This window comes from Carya illinoinensis, chromosome 4 (assembly GCF_018687715.1).
Source record: "Carya illinoinensis cultivar Pawnee chromosome 4, C.illinoinensisPawnee_v1, whole genome shotgun sequence".
Lineage (NCBI taxonomy): Eukaryota > Viridiplantae > Streptophyta > Magnoliopsida > Fagales > Juglandaceae > Carya > Carya illinoinensis.
Genome location: NC_056755.1, coordinates 41751380 through 41771417, shown reverse-complemented (window position 1 = coordinate 41771417; position 20038 = coordinate 41751380). Strand labels below are relative to the sequence as shown.

General features: G+C 36.1%; 1 protein-coding gene across 1 annotated transcript; it reads right to left on the bottom strand.

Moving 5' to 3' along the window:
• Positions 1 to 4391: 4391 nt before the first annotated feature.
• On the bottom strand, positions 4392 to 18655 carry LOC122308465 (MACPF domain-containing protein At4g24290-like). The gene is made up of 7 exons (XM_043121802.1): positions 17971 to 18655; positions 17186 to 17424; positions 16432 to 16624; positions 14336 to 14401; positions 13533 to 13725; positions 6352 to 6515; positions 4392 to 5347 (listed from the first exon to the last, which is right to left on the bottom strand). Exons 1-7 carry the CDS (start codon positions 18244 to 18246, stop codon positions 4664 to 4666), a joined length of 1815 nt encoding a protein of 604 aa, XP_042977736.1. The 5' UTR covers positions 18247 to 18655; the 3' UTR covers positions 4392 to 4663.
• Between the last annotated feature and the right edge of the window lie 1383 nt (positions 18656 to 20038).

The window sequence follows — 20038 nt, the reverse complement described above, 5'->3', positions numbered from 1 at the left end:
ACAATAACTTTCATAGTCACATATCTTGTCCTATCATATATGGGTAACGTTATCGGCCAAACACTTGATGTAGGTAAATATGAGCTGCCTTTCTCTATTGTTGCATTGGCATTACCAAATGCTCAAACCTATCACTATGGGACCAAGCAAAAGCCTAGATAGCATATGTCTAACTAATCCATCATCATAGTCCTATTTCTAGACAAATGATACCACTATATGCAAATGAAGACAATTTGACTGTTGATAAGACACGCTATATTGTTCAAAAAATGAAATGTATTTTTTTAATGGTTATTTGCTACACATTCAAATGTTCTATGGACATCATCCTAATTTTCCTTGAGCAAAAAAGGGATGGGAAGATACTGAGGTAATAATGGGAAATGGATATTTTCATAGGACCAAAAACGGAATGACTCACCCTCTTAGTCCAAACCAAATAAGAGGTCTCTAATCCAAAATAGAAAGTTATATATTATACAACATTATGCTTCCAATTCCTATGTTGTTCTACATTCTTTAGATCAAATCTTGCTAAGTAGTCCCAACTAGTTCTACAGACAACGACATTTGACATATCATTCAGAAAATCTCAAATAAAAACCCAGTAGCATGCATGACAAAACATCAAAAAGGAAGGTTATCAGGATGTTGTGAGATTTGTCACATAAGACCAACATGGTTTCACGACTCATCGCAGGTTTCCAAAAAAATAAAAATAAAATATGGGACTTTAAGGCATATAAAAAGGCCAAAGATGACAAATTATGATATGATTTGAATTATATGAGTGAAATTGAAGCTTCATTGTTTTATGTGAAAATGCAAATTTAAAAAAAAAAATAAAAAAACGATTGAAGAAACCAAGCCAATCAAGATCAAGTACAAAATCCAAGAGTAGCTCTCCAAGGAATTAAACAAAATACTGCGCTTCAAAGATAAGAAGATGACTAAATCACATAAACGAAATACAAATCCCATTCTTGGAAATTGACAAAAACCAATAATATAGTAATTCTACAAAAACAGAGCTAAAAAGAAGAAAATAAAAATGTATACCTAGAGATACCTAGAGAACAACCATAAATTGGATGGAACGGAACATGTTGATGCATTTTTTGGCCTCAAAAGTATGGTTGGATGAGTCTCTACTTTCAAATGATAGTTCTTGGTAATAGTGTACTTAGAGTACTCATTCATGGTTTTCTAAATGATATATGGCTAAAAATGAATAAGATAAGTATTTACATAGTTCGATATTGCGATCTACGTCTACAGGTCTTAAGAGTAAAATTCATTATGAATATGATTAAATACAAGCTCTTCATTCTCACTAAACTTTCAGCAATCGCTCAACTCTTGGAAAGTAGTCAAGATGCTTTATGGTTATGTTCCCTTTCTCCAACCATCATTCCAGATCTCAATGGAAGTTGATGTTTCTCTCTGTTGCCTCTCTCTCTCTCTCTCTCTCTCTCTCTCTCTCTCTCTCTCTCTCTCAAGTTACTTTCCCTTACTTTCTCTCAAGTTACTTTCCCTTACTTTTAACGCGTGCGTTCATTTTACCGCCAACAAAAAAAAATCTCACGATGGGAAAAAAACAATAGAGAGAGAGAGAGAGAGCATCCGGCCTCTCCTATGGCTTGGACATAGGATTGAATTGATTAAACAACACAAGAAATAGGATTGCATTTTCTTTTAGGGAATGAGAGGCCAAAGGGTGTTCCAATGTAGTCACCATGTGAGAGAAAATTACTGAAAGGCTTCTATTTGAAATGTGTTTTTGGTTTGGGAATATATATAGATCTATCTTTTGCAGGGCACTGAGATTCAGAATCTTGATGGCTTTCTACTAAGGTCCCTGTGACCCTTTTTGGTCCGTTCAAAAGACAATAGGTTGGATATGCTATTTCTGTTCCTTGTCAACAATGACGTTTTGGTTCGTTTATTTGTCTTGATGTATGATATTTGGTACCACCAATGTTATAACTGGAGCAATCTATCTTCATTTCATTTTTTATGTTCTTTCGTTCTATAGTTGTGCTCCTATTTTATTAATTATGCATTGTTTATAAAATGGATAAAAAAAAACATGAAATGACATTTTTAATCATGTATCAATTCCAAAATATGAGAAATTCTTAGAATCCTAAGGATAATTGGATAATCTAACATTAGACATGCAAATATATATATATATATATAACACTAATATTTGGCCAGAATTTATCTAAACCGGGTCAGAGGAAGTTTCTTATATCTATATACAAATATGTTATATATGTATTACTACAATCATATTTCACATTTATCTCACTATCTAAATGTAGCATTTTTCTATTACATTTGAGTAATACTATATATTACTCTATTAATTCACATATTAGGAACGATACAAGAAAAAGAAAAACAAATGTGGAATCAATCATACACGATACAAGATTTACGTGTTTTGAATTACACTTGTAAATTGAACTGAAATCGAAAAAATTGAAAGTTCCGGTTTCTTTTATGAATATGTCTGTATCGGTTCTCAAAGCTTCAAAACTAGCATAGACCTGTTTTGTTTCTAAATATCTGAAATTGGACTGAACTGATTACACCCATAATGATTACACAAATACTATCCTGTGTTTACCCCTTGAATTCTATCTTTTCAACTTTTACAAAGCATTGATGTTGGCTTAGCCAGATGCCCATATTATCTAAAACTTGCCTAAGATGTAGAAAAAGTGGTCTATATTGGAGTAGTCAAGTATAAGTCATTTAACTTATGAGCTATAAAAGTTGCCTATATGTAAGTAAACATTAGCTTAGCCATCTAGATTTTTTATGTTATTTTATCTCTCCCTCTCGCCAAACGGTAACACTACACCTCTTTTCACATTTTCTTGGCTTTTATATATTTTGATTTCTAGGTTGGATATAAGTATGAAACTAATTTTGTACATATTTTGATGTTGTGTTTGTGAATGAAGTTAATTTCGGTTATTAGACAGATATTATATAATTTGATGTATAACTTGTTGGAAATTATGAAAATGATGATAAAAAAGTATTTAACAAAAAAAAATAAAAAAAAAAAGTATGCATTTAAAAAGTAAAAAAAAATATTATTATATAGAGTAAGGGCTCATTAGACACTAGACTACTATTTTAGAATTTTTTATAGTAGTGAAATGATTTGAGCTAAGATGTTTTATTGGATTTTGGGAAATGAGAGAAAAAGTTGAATAAAAATATTATAAAGTTAAAAAATTAATTGAATATTATTTTTCAATAATATTTTTGTTTTGAAATTTAAAAATATTGTATTGATTTTTGTGTTTTATTTGATAGTTCGTAAAAGTATTGATTTTTGTGTTTGAATAATGATTAAATGAAAAGGTTGAAAATTTGAAATTAAAATATATTTTGTATTTAAGTAATGTTTAAGAAAAAAATTATGAAGAGTTTTGAGATGAAAACTTCATCTCATTATCCAAACAAGCCCCTAGGATGGCTACTCCAATGTTGGCAAATGCCAAAAACATTTACCAAATTTTGTATAAAAATATAGTTAAATCAATGCTAATGCTCTGAAAAGGTTATCTCTTGCTCTCGGATAAGTTTTAACCTTGGTTATGGAGTATGATGAGTACATATTCGTGTTTTTTAATATGATCAAAGTTTATGTTAATGTTGTTCTTAGATTATTATACGTTGGACTAACAATCTTTGATACAATTTAAGAATTCAACTCGGACACAATATTTTTGAGTCATGTCATTTTGAAACCAACTTTAAATTTCACGCTTTCATTTTGAAGGACATGTTAGCTTTTTTTTCTTTTTAAATTTGACCTTTTATGTTTTATAATTCAACCAAGGTTCAGTTTTTGAACAACACAAAAAAAATATGTAAGAAAAATAATGCTATTTGTTTGGATATTTGTTGATATGATGGAATTATACAATGAGGAAACCTACTTAGATGATTGAATAGAGAAATATCATTATCATTCTTTGATTTATCATCTTGTTATCATTTCCTGCCATAGCGTTAAATTATTGCTAGATGTCTTTTAAAAGATGATGACTGAAGTTCCTCGATTGAATAATCTTCCTTGTGTTTATACCATCATAGTCCCAAATTCGCTTCTAGTTTTCAACCAGAACACCAGGCACCCAACGAAAGCAAAGCCAATACCAGTACTGTTGTATGCGAGATTTTCGCCACTTCATTTCACTTCTCAAATAAATTCTGACAGGCATCCATATCAACTATGCTGCATAGTATCCTCTTCATCTTAGTTGAAACGGAGTGAATCCTTGAAGGCTGCTGTTAGCGGCATCAAGGATACCTGCACGCGCGCGCGCGCGCGCACGCCCACACAGAGAGAGAGAGAGAGAGAGAGCAACCACCACCGAAGTGAATTTCTTGGACGATACAAACATATTAATGTTGGCTACAGCAAGGCTTAATCTCCAAGAAATAAAGCAAAATTTACACAAAGAATAAACAATTTTATATACAATCAGCTCGCCAAAACATCCAAGTTCCAACACAAATTTAACACAGCGTGAGAGACACCAAACCAGTTAATCCTCATTTCTTGTGTAGATGTATAATTCTCCATTTTCTTTGATCATCCTCCCTTCCAATAGAAAAATTATAGCATACCTTAGTAATCCTCAGGGACCTCATCATCAGGTAAAGTCACTGTCAAGAGAGAATACTTGACTTTGAGAGAGATTTTAGCCTTCTCAACAATAAGCCTCGCCCCAGATACAACCCAGTAACCAGGTGAGTCCTGTGGCCCTCTTGTCATCTCTGTCGTGTCAACATATCTTAGAAGCTTTGGTGTCTGGGTTGGCACCGGAGGGCCCCCAGGATACACAGCAGAGTTTATGTTCACTTCATCTGGCCGAGGCGGTGGTTTTTGAGCATTTGAGAAACGGGTGCTGATCAAGGTCGAGATTATTCCAGATTTTTGGGCCAAGCCAGGGGAACCATCCCACTCACTTTTGACAGCCATGGCGCCAATAACTTTAGAGAAATGGAGCCGCAAGAATAAAACTTTCTTCAATCCAGAGTCGCTAACTTCAAAGTGTGCCCCAGTAACAACAGAGAGATCATCATCAGCCTCGACCGGGGCTGTGCACACATGAGAGAAGCTCTTCCACTGAACCTTTTCATAGTACCTGCGGTCAGATGATAGATGAGAGACCTTGTGATTTGGTTCATCCTTGAGTTGAAAGGTCTTTGGCTGTGAGGAAAGGTGCTGCAAGTGAATTGCTAAGCAGTTGCTTCTTTTTCCCTCCAAATAAAGCCGGAGGCCAGTAACTGGCTTCTTTTCCACATTAACCTGTCCAAAGAATTTCCATATAAGTACGGTGCCAACACATAATACAATAACTCAACCCATTTGCATGCAATGAATTAAAAGATGACGAAGAGAGACCCAGCCATGAGATATATAAGTCAGAAAGCTCCATAACATGATTTGTTTTCTTTTCATTCTCTTTTTTTTTCCCCCTTTCCTGTAAAATATCACAAGAGCATTTGACAGAAAATTCAAGACTGCACGACTTCTTCCAGTTTGTTAAGACAAAATGCAGGATGGAGATAATAGACGATAAACTGATATAATCACCCCTATCAGGCCACTTGTACCAACATTCTTTTTTTTTTTTTAGTATCCATCTCTAGATGAAGGCGGCAAAGTCAGAACCCTATGCCCCAGAGGACACAATCTAATCTAGCCCCTTCACAACCTCCACCCAAACCCTGCCTTTTCATTGATACATAGTTCACTTATGAATTCCTCTGGGTATTTCTCTCTGATGAACAGCCCAACAGGGAAGTAAGGTATCATCCATCAAGATATAACTTAGAATCCAAAGTCACCAGGCCATCCCCAAGGTAATTAACTCAGCAGAGTGAGATTCTCAGTTTTTCTATAAAATATTACATATCCTAGTCCAACTTAGAAAAGAAAAAGGAAAAGAGTCCAAATAAGTCAGCAATGAAATTGCTACCCGCAGATTCAAGTTCAAGTTATACTAATGGTAAACCGCAAATCAGTTCTCTTTGCCCAACTGTTTCTGCTTTTCAGTGAAAGGTCTAAACAAACCTTCACATTTAGCACAGAATCCAAAAGTGGTTTGTCAGCCATAGGATTCATGACTAGAATTATGATTTCATATATGCCCTCTTCATAGGCATCCATTTCCTCTTCTCAAGGGCAACATACATAATTCAGAAAATTTTAAAATAAGTTAAATAATAAAAGGTAAATAAATAGACACACAAGGAAAACTCTTCAAAAAATGAATAAAGATTTTCCCATATAAGACTAAAGAGTATTACTGGAGTTTTGTTAACATAGAGCTTGGGACCCATTAAGCTGAACTGTAAAGATGCACTATGCTGCTTCCGATCTGGACCAAGGGGAATGTCACCAAATACTGGCGCCCATTGCCTTGGAAGTTGAAACTCCAAAAACTGATGGAGTTCTTGAATTGGCGGTTTATCTGCATCCATGAAACATGAACAAAAGAATGACCGTTTACATTTTCCTATTATAACACAAATTTGAGCCAAACAATTTACATCAAATTCAAATGACTTATAATGCATAAGCATAAAACCATCAACAATAGGGCCATCAGATTACTCTTAGAAAGGTGAGGTAATAGTCAAATAGAGGACTAGTCAATGATACAATTAGTGTTCTATTGGAACTATTATAAGGAGCACGAACTTCTCCCTCCTAAGCAATGCAGGATCCCATACACCATCTACTCTTATCATGTATCAATCAATATGGGGTATCATAATCTCCTCCCCTTAAATTCCCAACGTCCTAGTCAGGCCCATCCATCGTAGATGGCACAGCTCAAATCCCACATTTCTAGTTGAAATAGGCTCTGATACCATTTGTAACACCCCAAGGGAGGCCCAAGCCACATCTGAGCCAATAATCCAAATCGACTAGTCAATTATACAATTAGAGCTCCATTGGAATATTATAAAGAGAAATAACTGCTCTTTCCCAAGCAATGTGAGATCTCATACATCATATACCCTCATCACTTATCAATCAATATGGGATATCACAATAGCCCAAATGGAAATGGACTATGAAAATTACAGTATAGTGTTTACTTTTGGCAATGGGTGTTTATTCATTAATACAATGAGAAAACAACTATCCATGGCTATCAAAGATATAACGAGTCCACTTTCTTATGTAAACTTATTGGGCGTTTGGAATCCAACAGAATTTTCCAGACAACAAGTTTTAAATTTTTTTACTCCCTTGGCCCACACTACATAACTGTTTGCAAATGGAATGCAATAAAACAAAACAAACTCTTCCTAAAATGTCCATGATCAAGGTATGGACGTGAACATGGGGTAATTTGACACACATATAGCCGCTTACAATATTCCCTAGAAAAACCAAAATGCAACCATAAATTGCTTAGACACTATTTTCACAAAACAATTTTTTTTTATAAGTAAATATAATATATTAATCAAAGAATAGGCGAAGTCTAATACAATGTATGGTTGCCCTAGCTAAGTAGGAGCAATGGATATAAGAAAATCATGAAAATCTATGCCATTAAAGTCCACCGCAAGTACAAAGAGTTCTAGTAAAGTAAGCTTTCAATTCCTCCATCGATCTCTCTATCCCTGAACATCCGATCATTGCGGTCTTGCCACAAACACCACATGATGCATATAAGGATCATCTTGCACACTACTTTGATCTGTTGCATACCTTTCAAATTTGTCCAGCTGGTCAAAACCGCTACCACAGTCACAGGCATAACTCAAGCCAAATCAACTCTACCAAGAACTTCATTCCACAACCCTCTCGCTACCTCACAGTGCAGTAAGAGATGGTCCACAGGTTCCCCCCCTTCCTACACATGAACACCAATCTGCAATAATCACCGTACGTTTCCTCAAATTATCAATTGTGAGGAACTTCCCCAATGAGGCAGTCCACACAAAAAAAGTCGCTTTTGGTGGTGCTTTATGTCTCCAAAGCTTTTTCCAAGGGTACCGAATATGTGGTTCTTAATTTAGGGACTTATAAAAAGAGTGAACCGAGAAAGTACCTTTACCTGCAGGTATCCACCACAACCCATCCTGTGAGTTGGCTTGTTGGAATACAAAAGGCTGAAAAAAACTTCAAAACTGCTCATCTCCCAATCTTGTGCCACCCTACTAAAATTGATGTTCCACTAGATTTGCTCCCCTGATCTAACCAATACTTCCGCCATTGAAACATCTATGTCACTTGCAACCCAGAATAGTGAAGGAAAATAATCTTTTAGAGCAGCAGTATTACACCAAGTGTCATACCAGAATTTAATTCGGGTTCCCTCTCCTAGACAAAGTCTAGTGTGGCAAAAGAAGACCTCCCACCCTCTTCTTATATTTTTCAATACCAAACTCCATACGCCCCTCTCATTTCTTTTGTGCACCAACCCCCCATAGACCCTTATATTTGCTCTCAATCACCATCTTCCAAAGGGCTTTAGGTTCCTTATGATATCTCCACAACCATTTTCCAAGTAGTACCCGGTAAAAATATCTCATATTTCTAATGCCCAAACCACCACTCAAGAGAGGGCTACAAACCTTCTCCCACTTAACAAGGTGAAATTTGAATTCCTCCCCCACTTCTCCCCATAAGAAGTCCCTTTGAAGTTTCTCAGGCGAGGCACCACTTTTGTTGGAAAAGGGAATAAGGACAAAAAATAGTAGGTAGATTAGAAAATGTACTCTTGATTAGGGTAATCCTACCACCTTTTGATAGGTACATTCTCTTCCATCCTACTAGATGACGCTCCACTTTCTCTATCACTGAATCCCATAATGGAGCCGCTCTCGAGGCAGCTCCAAGTGAAAGTCCAAGGTAAGTCATAGGTAGTGTGCAATCTTACACTCCGAAATACTAGCCAACTGTCTAATGCGCGGAACTCATTCTATAGGCACCATCTCTAATTTTTCCAAGTTTACTTTCAACTCGAACGTTGCTCCGAAACAAAGGAGAATGACCTTCAAAACTCGAACCTGGTTACGATTTGCTTCATAGAAGAAAAGAGTATCATCTGCAAATAAAAAATGAAAAATGTTAACAAGTCCGCTATCCGAGGAACCTATCACAAATCCAGCCACCAAACCGTTCTCAACCAGTGGCCGAGGACATTCTGCTCCACGCCTCCATCACAATAACAAAAGTAATAGGGACAACGAATCTCCTTGTCTTAAGCCTCGTGCGCTACGAAAGAAACCAATTGGACTTCTGTTTATCAAAACGGAAAATTTCATCGCTGTTATGCACCATTGAATCCATGAGCACCATCTCTCCCCAAAACCACATTTCCCAATAAGATCAAGAAGGAAATCCCAGTTAACACGATCATACGCCTTCTCCATATCTAACTTGCAAATAATCCCTGCATTGCCAGTTTTCAAATGACTATCTATGCATTCATTTGCGATAAGAACCGTATCTAGAATTGTCTATCCTTTACAAATGCATTTTGGGGTTTTGAAATTATCTTCCCCACTACCTCACTCAAGTGGTTTACTAACACCTTGGAGATAATCTTGTATACCCCATTAACCAAACTAATAGGCCGAAACTCCTTGATCTCCTCAACCCCCCCACCTTCTTCAGTATTAGTGCAAGAAAAGTATCATTAAGGCTTTTTTCAAACTTTCCCGCCAAGTAAAATTCCTGAAACACCTTCATAAGATCATCTTTTAATACAACCCAACAAGTTTGGAAAAAACCCGTTGAAAAACCATCAGGACCCGGGGTCTTGTCTTTAACCATTTTCCTCGCAACTTCAAAAACCTCCATCTCCTCAAATGGCCTATCCAATCGACACACATCATTAAGCTCAATGGAATCAAAACCAAGCCCTTCAAGTTTAGGCCGCCAACCCACCTGCTCATTAAGTAATTGCTCAAAGAAGTCTATTACATGGTTGTTTATAACTTGCTCTTCCCTACACTCCACACCCTCTATTTTCAGCATCTTTATGTTGTTGAATCTCCTGTATGAGTTAGCTACTCTGTGAAAGAACTTAGTGCTTCAGTCTCCTTCCTTCAACCACAACGCTCTTGACTTTTGACGCCAAGAAGTCTTTTCTAAAAGAACAATTCTTTCTAGGTCTGCTTCCAGCAGTGATTTTAAAGCTATCTCTTCCTGAGTTAAGGTCTAGGCTTCTTGTGTCCTTTCTAATCCCTGAATCTCCATTACCTTGCTTTTCTTACTCTCCCCTATGTCTCCAAAAGACTGCATATTCCAAAACTTTAAATCTTTTTTTAAAGCTTTCAATTTACCCGTAAAGATAAAACTAGGAGTTCCTTGTATCTGATATGAAGACCACCACTGATGACCCTTTCCTCAAAGTCATCCACTTTCAACCACATGTTTTCAAATTTGAAATACCTACGCCGCCTTTGGATCCCTCCACAATCCAATATAATTGGCCAATGATCCGAACACAAACGAGGCAATCTCTTTTGCCACACATCTGGGAAATGACATTGCCACTCTGGAGAAATTAAGAATTGATCTAACCAAGACCACGTCTGGTTATTAGACCACATGCAAATACCCCCTACTAATGGTAAATCCACTAGATTCAAATAAAAAATGCACTCTGAAAATTCTGTCACAGCTAGCCTTGTTCTCCTATTTCCAAAACACTGGGAAATCTTGTAACATTGAAATCTCCGCCAATGCACCATGGGAGATCCCACCATGTACGCCAGCCAGTTCATCCCACAATAATCTTCTCTCATGGTCTAAGTTGGGGCCATATACACCTGCAAAAGCCCACATAAAATCATCTCCCACGCTTCTAAAGTAGCAAGCCACCGAGTACACCCCTATAAAATCCTCCATTTTCTCCACCACTCGTCCATCACACATGAACACCACCTGATGCCCCCTGAGCTGCCAAATGTACCCAATCTACGTATGTACAGCTCCATATACTTCCCACTATTTTTCTATTAATAAGTTTCAGTTTTGTCTCTTGCAAGCAAACTATATCCGCCTTCCACTCACACGGCGTCTTATTCGAAAACGCTTACTAACCTCATTCAGCCCCCGGACATTCCACGATACAATTTTTTGTTTCATTTGGGATAGGCCAGCCCCTTTCCTTCAGATCTGTCCCTACTGGAACTACCCTTCAAGTTCATGGACCAATCTAACCTTCTCAACTCTCTCTGCTTTTTTGAATCTGCTCTCCTATGTTGCTGGTGGCCCGCTTCAATTATAGTAAATAGTGTCATAAACTGTTCCTCGTAACCTTCACACCTCAGTCCCACCATATGCTGGACGTCCTTCACCATGTTGAACACCTAATCTAAAACACTGGGCTGCTTTGGAAACAAGAAATTCAAAGGGATAGGCTCACCCAACTGCTCTGAAAACACCCCTTGCTTGAGTCCACCTTCCCCAGCTGGTTCACTTATCACCTTGACCATCCTCTAGACGTTTTCTTCATCAGATAAGAACAAATCATCACTGTCAAATTCATCTGACTTCATCCCATCGCTGCCTTCCACCAACAAAACATCATCTAGCTGCAATGGAAGGTTCGCTTGAGCAAAAGCTACTTCCCCACCACCCATCGGCCTGTTTTATTCACCTCCCCCCCCCCCCCCCCCCCCCCCCCCAAAAAAACAAACGGTGGAACTAGGGATGAACCCTCTGGACTCTCCACAGCGACAATCTGGGTACAAGACGTGCGAGAAATCTTCATCGAACCACTCTGCGCCACCTTCAACAGCCCCATCCCCTTCGCCGGCAAACTCTGTTTACCGTCCGGAAAGTCCTCCCACCGTCTACTGCCTTCCCATAGACAAATCCGATAGGCGCCAGATTCTGGGTTTTGGTTCAAAGGGAATTATCTTCTACTTTATGATTGCTTCAGAACTAGATTAAACTGATTCTAAAGGTTTAACAAACGCCCTCTCCTTTCCATGCCACTGACCCTCGTATTATATTTGTACTTGAAAACAATGGCATGAATTCAAGCAAAAGTAGTAATGCCTTGGTCCCACTGACCTTAAGTTGCATAACCATTTGGGTAAGCTTCTCTACAAATAACTACATTTGTCAAGGAAACAATGAAGCTGTATTCCGACCATGATTACAATTTATTCTTAGGGAAGAGGGCAAAAAATGGAAATAACACCAATTTGAACTTGGAGCTTGAATAGACTTATAAGTTGATCATGAGTCTTACTGTTATTTATTTAACTCCTTGCAATTTTATTTATTGTCAACTTTCAGGCTTTACTAAATTAATTTCAGATTGTTGGAAATAGGCTCCTATAGTCTCTTGGATGTTAATATTCATTATGGTATTAGGTTTTTATTTGTGGTTTTACTATTAATTATTGGACTCAGTGGTCAAAGGCCAAGGAGTCCCAGTCCAAATAGAATTCAGCATTTAACACCAATATATGGTAAACTTAGAGAATAAACCCCTAGGGGTGGCTCATGTGATAAGGACCCTGGTCTTGGGAGTATGCTCCCCCTAGGTCTAAGGTTCAAACCACCCTTGCGTGCAAACAATTTGTGCGGGCCACGTCCTATCAGTGAAAATTTGATGATTTATCGACCGGGTAAAAGGACCATTGTCAGTCTCCGGGATTCCTCATCATTAAAATAAAAAATTAAAAAAAAATTAAAAAGAGCCTACTTCATGAATTACAGCCATTATGCAAATTTCCAGCAAAATTGCTTGAGATTTTGTTATGCAACCCCATCCAAGGAGTGAGGCCAAGAAACCCTAGTTGTTTTTTAACAATAAACAAATTTTATTGATAGAAATAACCATAGCCAAAGTACATGGGACATATACAAGAGCAAAGACTAGTCATGATTGTCAAGAGATACAAGTCAGTCATGGCGATTCAAATCATTGAAATCTATTACAATTGACCAATGGAATAGTGTTAAAAAAGAAAGTTTTATGTTAGAAACCTTAGTGATGCTTATATTTAACTATACTTTCCCCTTTTCCTTTTCCTATTTCTTCGAATTTCTAGAAATTTCCCATTGAATTCCAGCAAAGATTAGTTCCGCAATTATACCTATTTTCTACTAAATCCAAATCTTTAAACCTGTAAACTACGTAGTATCAAATAGTTCTCAAATATCCCAAGAAAGTCCAAATGCTGTTCCTGATCACTGTTCACAGCCCAGGAACAGCAACCAGACCCTAACTTCTACTCCCTATTTCCATCACCAAATCCCAACTTTTCCCTTACAATCTTCCAAACCCTACGTCCCCAAATATATTTCGTTCTTTTACCAAAAACCCTAAAAAACTGTGGCCAAATAAACCATTGCTATTCTAAAGGTCCTCGCTTATTTTCTCAGGTTTCTCCTCCTTCAAAGGGTTCAGCAGCATAACAATTGAAGATACAAAACAGTGTCCTAGCTCCTAAATAGAATGCAATAAGTGCAAAATAATAGGACAATCCATACTTACATCGAAGATAAAGATTGATGGCATGGCTCAAAAAGCCACTGCCATGAAGTCCACTCAACAATGATGAGATCGGGATGAATGACATTGAGATTACATCAGGTTCCAACTGAACTGTCTGAGACCACTCATTGTGAGATAGACCTCTACTCAAGCTTCCCCCTTTCCTCTTGCATGTGAATTTAACATCCTGCAACTGAAATATAAAAGACATAAGCAACTAAAAGCAAAATCGATTCTGATGGTATGCAGAAGTCAAAAACTTTAGAGAACAGCAAAATGGCTGCAACGAACATTCACGTGTGTGTGTGTGCGCGCGCGCGCGTGTGCGTGTGTGTGAAAACCACCATATACATGAGTGTGGTTAAGTCAAAATCGGACAAGTCCCATATTGTCCAATTTGGGCCTTTGCTGGTAGATATAATATACCATCCATGCTTTCAAATCAAAGACCTCATAAACTGCACTGATGAATGTTGTGAGACTGAGACTAACATGTATTGTAGAGCAGGATTCTCATACTGATGAATGCTCTTGTACTGGTAATATTTGATTCTCATATAAACCACAATGAAAAAAACAGTATAATGTTCCACATTTTACCTAAACATCCACCATTAAAAGAAGCAAAAACATCAGAATGCTAACAATATAGAAGTACTATTAAAGGAACCAGAAGAGTTCAATTGCAAACCAGAAAACAAATAACGCCATATTTAGTGCCATAGCCCATACCGTCTCATATGGGATCTTTTGACCACTACTGCTCAATATTTAATTAAGGCATTTATGTACGGAAAGTTTACCTCATTTTGATAGTAAGAACCAGATTGAACTGCATCTATAAAGGGGATCCCACTCTCCTTGATGAACTGAAAGAAAATTATGACAGAAGTTAAGATAAATGCATAACATGTCCTTAGTTTAAACTTTCCATTTCTTCCAAATTATTTAAACAAAACATTGCAAAACAAATACATCCTCAATCACGATGCAAAATTATTAACCATAAGAAAACATAAATAGGGGGAAATGGAGCTTAACAAGTGCACCAAACTTTTTACAAAAAGTACAGTTTCAACCTCTAAGCACCATCATGAAGTTCTAAGATTTACCAAATTATATTTAATTTAAATACGAATTTGCACAAGAATGGCTCCTTTAAAAGAAAAACAACTTTAACCTTGTAATGATGCACCCCAGGTCCCTTACCAATAGTGATTTTAGAAGCACTCACACTGAGGAATTTGATTAAAATTCATGAAATAGAATGTGGCAGCTCACCACTGATGGCAACTTAATGGGCAAAGTTACATCAGCAGAGACCTTGGGAATTCAATCATTGTCTGATCAGTAGCATGAGTGCGGTATGCAAAGTTACATCAGCAGAGCCTGGGAATACTTTCATTGTCTGATCAGGAGCATGTTAGTGTGATAATACTATTGATGGACATTTTTCTGTCCATTTCGGAAGAGCTTATGCTTTTGGGATGGTTGGAGTTGGAGTTGTGGTAAAAGTGCATGTGAAAAACACAAAACAGCAAGGCAGAAGTATTTCAACTACCAAAAGCGAACACATTTACAAATGCGCACTTCTAGTGAACTTAAAGTGCAACTGTAGTCTTTTGTGAAAATATTACTGCTTGTCTAGACCACTAATTTAGACCAAGTAGATGAGGAAGATACCAGGGTTACAAATCCCTTGATGACAATGATGATGGTCCTAAGCTTAAAGATGAGAATATTAAATGCATTAGGATTGCATGCATTGCTAGCGTTAGCATGAAAGTCAATAACTACTACAATTATTGTGCTTTTTAGGTCATTGCCATTTGGTGATACTTTGATTCAACCACATACTTTATTTTCATTATAGCTGTCAAATATCATAGCTGTGTATGCTTTGTAAAGCACAAGAGAATTATATAAAATGCCATTGTTTAAAAACTATAAGTAACTAGTTGATCACTTATTTTTCATGTTAAATATGTTACCATCTTGCTATTTAAAACTTTTTTATTGTATTTATAAATATATTATTATCATACATTATTCTTAAAAATATGCACTTTACTTCAATCAAGAACCTGTGTGTGCTTTCCACCGAGGTTCTAGGCAGCATTTGCACTAAAGTGTGCTTGGAACTTTCTGCCACTTTCTCCAACACAGCATAAATGCATTATGAAAAGTCGTGATGAACCTTTCTTTCAAAGCAATAATCTTTAGTTAGCACTTCTTTTTTAGGCCAAAAACAGTAAGGTGGAGGAGACCACAGGTTAATACTCTTACACTCTTATGCAACCTCCTAGCTGCTAGGGAGCCCCTTAGAAGGGGCCTGGACGAGTTTGCAGAAAATACAAAAAGTGAGGTCAATGTGAAGAAATCGCAGGCACTCCCTCAAAGTGGACTTAATCTAAACAATAACCTCAGCCCCACCAGGGGCACAGTGGTGCTAAGTCGGAGGATAATGGGGAAGACTCTGATCTCCTTAGCATCGTATTCATGCCCATTGAGACTCAAACCCACAAACCCCCGACCACCAAACCACTTGGAAATAACCCTCTAACCACGAAGCCAACACACTCGGTGGTCTTTAATAAACACTCAATTCTAATAAAGCTATCAACAAGAGATACTTCTGGCAGAGTTATGACAAGATGGATGAAGTGTTTGGGCAGTACGACATCATCAAAGGCCCCATCAGACTAGTGGAAGGACAAAGGAACACAGATTCTTGCTCTAAAATAAGACATGATTCGTAGCATAATATTTTAGACTCAAATACATAATGAGTTACAGAATAAAAGTAACGTGAATATAGCTTTGCACTACAAGATAAAACTCCTTCAGTTAATTCAGTTAAGATCATAATTCATGGTGCACAGATAGAAATCCTTCAAACCTTCTGCCTCCCAATTGAATTCATTCCATGCTGTCCATTCCCATTTGCAAACATCTTGTCTGCCATATCCTTCAGATTCTTCTGTACATCAGCAGGTTGGAGAGGTGATGAATACTGTTGTTTCGCATATATTAAATCCTTGCCCCCCATTTTCACTCCAACTATAATATGCGTGCCATACTTCTCAACAAACCTGGAATTATCCAAACACAGCATAAGTTTGATACGTTCTTTGTACTTAATACAGTAGGATTATATCATACACTTTATTAGAAAAAAACCATTATTAAGAACTGATGAGAAACATTACGTATAAACAAATTTGCATAAAAATGAAAAAAAAATATATATCACACAACGTGGGAACTATAATTATTATTATGGTTATTGTTGTTTGTGTTGCATAAAAATTTGATGTTGTTGTTATTATGATAGTGGTGATAATGGAAATGTGTCGAGCATAAGGATGGAGGAGGAAATATGGAGTGATTTATGGAGGCCCATGAGATTAAACACTATGGGAGAGATGGAAAGTAAATAGACCTAATTCAATGTGTAATCCCCCTTACCCAAGAAAACAAGCAATTAAAGGAAATTCCAAAAAGTGAATTTCAACATAAGTTGTGAACTGCTTGTCATTAAAAAAATGTTGTGAAATTCTTTCTTTTGGCAGGATATGTAAATTGTAAACTAATATTTGCAGATACACTGCCCACAGACCGATGAGAACAAAGCTGAAAGCCATAGAACTCACCTTGCCAATGCAGCAGGATCCCATGATGATGGTACAGCTTGTTTAACATGATCACGCAATACCACCTGTGATTTTTCTAGTTCAATGTTGTAGAGTGTGATGCAGACACCATCAAAAGCAAGGCTTTTAGTGTTGGCAGCATCTTTCTGCCAGCTTCCTGGGAATTCAAATGCAGTATTGAAGTGGCCCGTGGGGATTTTACCAGAAAGAGAGAGTTCCTTGTTAAACTGCTCTGACATCTAGAAGCATAAAACATTTTCTTAAAGCATATAGAGGTTAAAGTGACAAGAAAACCAGAAAAGAGCTAACTATGCTTCTAACAATAAAACCAGAAAAGGGAAAAGGATGCGTACTCCAATACAAAAACTAAAGAACAATATAACCACTGAACATGCTTCTCAAAACACAATTAATTTTTAAACTAAAAAATTTGAAGCTATCAAACTTCTTTTTAAAGACAAGTTTGATGGAACTCTCGGAGTGACATAACTCCCAATATTAACAGCTATTTGGTGTATTCATATTAAAACTAGATAGCATACAATAAAAAAAGGGCAATTCAAATGTAAGAGCGGGTGATTTGAAAGGGTCAAGAGAAAGAAATAGTACAAACTAAGTCATTCCATGGATCCCACAAAACTCGGGACAATATTGAAACAAAAACAGATCCTCCTGTGTGCAGAAAATCAACCCCACAAAATCGACGAACTTAACTCTAGCCATCTTTGGAAACCGGAGGAAAAAGACAATAATAACCTTGTGTAGATAATATAAGCCCCATATACCTGCTGAAAAGATAGAACATCAGAGGCGAACCTCAGACGCTCGCCTTTATCACACTTGATGGACTTGGGCACATTTCGAATGCAGAGTCTACCAGGGGGAACGACCAAGTCGCGGTGATCATCATCGATGACGATCAGCCTGGGTTCGGCCGAGTTCCTCTTACAGTACTTAAGCTTCAAGTCCTCGGCCAGGTCGTAACCCAGCCCAATCGATTCTATGGCGGCCGCCACCGCCATCTTCTCCCCGTTCCCCATCTTCTTCTTGTTGCTCATCATTCAAACCCTCTCTCTCTCTCTCTCTCTCTCTCTCTCTCTCTCCTATGAGATCATCCACCAAATGCTTTCAAGAACGAAAAAATAACGGAACTGCTCGAAGACAGGGAAGAAGTCGGCTTCGAAAAAGAGAAAGAAAAGCAAGAGAATGACTGGTCAAACCAGAGCCTGAGATTTTTTAAGAACTTAAAAAATTCTTTTTTTTTTTCTTTTTTTCTCCATTGGTTTAATGGGCATTCGCTGTGGTTTGAATAGGTTAGGTACGCGAAAGTGTGAAACTCAACAGTAGTTTATGGGTGTGAAAGTCAAAGGTTGAGAGCTGGAGTTCTTTTTCTGGGAAGCATCCCCCCGGCTGCTTCGCCGTCGTCAGCTTCCACTTCTGTTTTTGTGTTTTTTTGCATTTTCTCTGCACCGTATTTTACATTCTCCTACTTCCGCGTAAACAACAAATTAGATTTTTTATCTTTTATACACGTAATTAACATTACCTTTTTAAAAATAAATAAATAAATACGGCATTTATATCAAATATTTAATTTTTTTAATAACAAATTTTATTTTCCTTTAAAAGAATTACATGACGCTTAAAAAATTCATAATTATATCTAATATTATTTAATTCACAAATCAAGATAGGGCTAGTTTTTTTTTTTTTGAAATCAAAGATAGGGCTAGTTGATTACACAAAATTAAATAATCTCATCTCATATCATCTTATATGATCATTATAATTTTTTAAAATTTTTATGTAAAATATAATTAACAATTTAATTTTTTTTAAATCTCAAAACAAAGCTAATATTAAAAAGTTATATTATAACAATATTTTATTTAAATTTTAACAAAATATCTCATCTTATTTGAACTGTGTAACCAAATGAGATAGCTTGACAATTTTGCTTAAGAAAATATTATTTATATATTCAATTTTACTTACATAATCATACGTGTTATCATATTAGCTATTAAAAATAAAAAATTTAAATGAAAAAAATATATTGATAAAATAGAACTATTAGAGCATTCTCATTGAATTGGCTAAATGCATATTCAAATTTTTGCTAATATCAAATGAATTTACATCTGCCTATTCAATTTAAATTCAATCCACACATTGGATTATTTATTTACTTTCTATATAATAATAAAATATTATTAATTAAAAAAATTATTTAATTTATTTTTATCACATTTTGTAGTTCTACCAATTAAATATTAATAATAATTATATTTTAATTAAATTAATATTAAAAATTTATTATCAAATGTTAATTATAATTATATTCTAATTAAATTATATTAAAAAAAGTATTATTAAATATTGATAATAATTATACTCTAAATTTTAAATATTAATTATATTCTAATTAATTTAATTTATTTGATTGGAGTGTGAAATTCCTATTTTAATATTTGATTAAGCAATTATAGTTAGCTATATTTGGTGAAGTACAATTGTTAAAATCTAAATTATTTTAGAGATATCAAATCCAATGTGGGATCTTTTTGGTACAAATTATTTAAATTTTGGTCATCCTTCAATTTTAACCAAACTAATTGAAAATGCTCTTACTAATATATATAATGTTATACATAAAATAGTACGTACATGTAGTACCATTCGCTTAATATATATATACAATCATTTATTTTTTTCAAATTCTCTTTTTTCTCCTCATTAACATTTCATTTAAAATATGAAAAACAAAAATGATTTGTACAGTCGGAAAATGCAGTCGGCGTGCAATCGGCTGTAAAAAAAAAATTAATACGGGACCTACATGAAAAAAAAAAT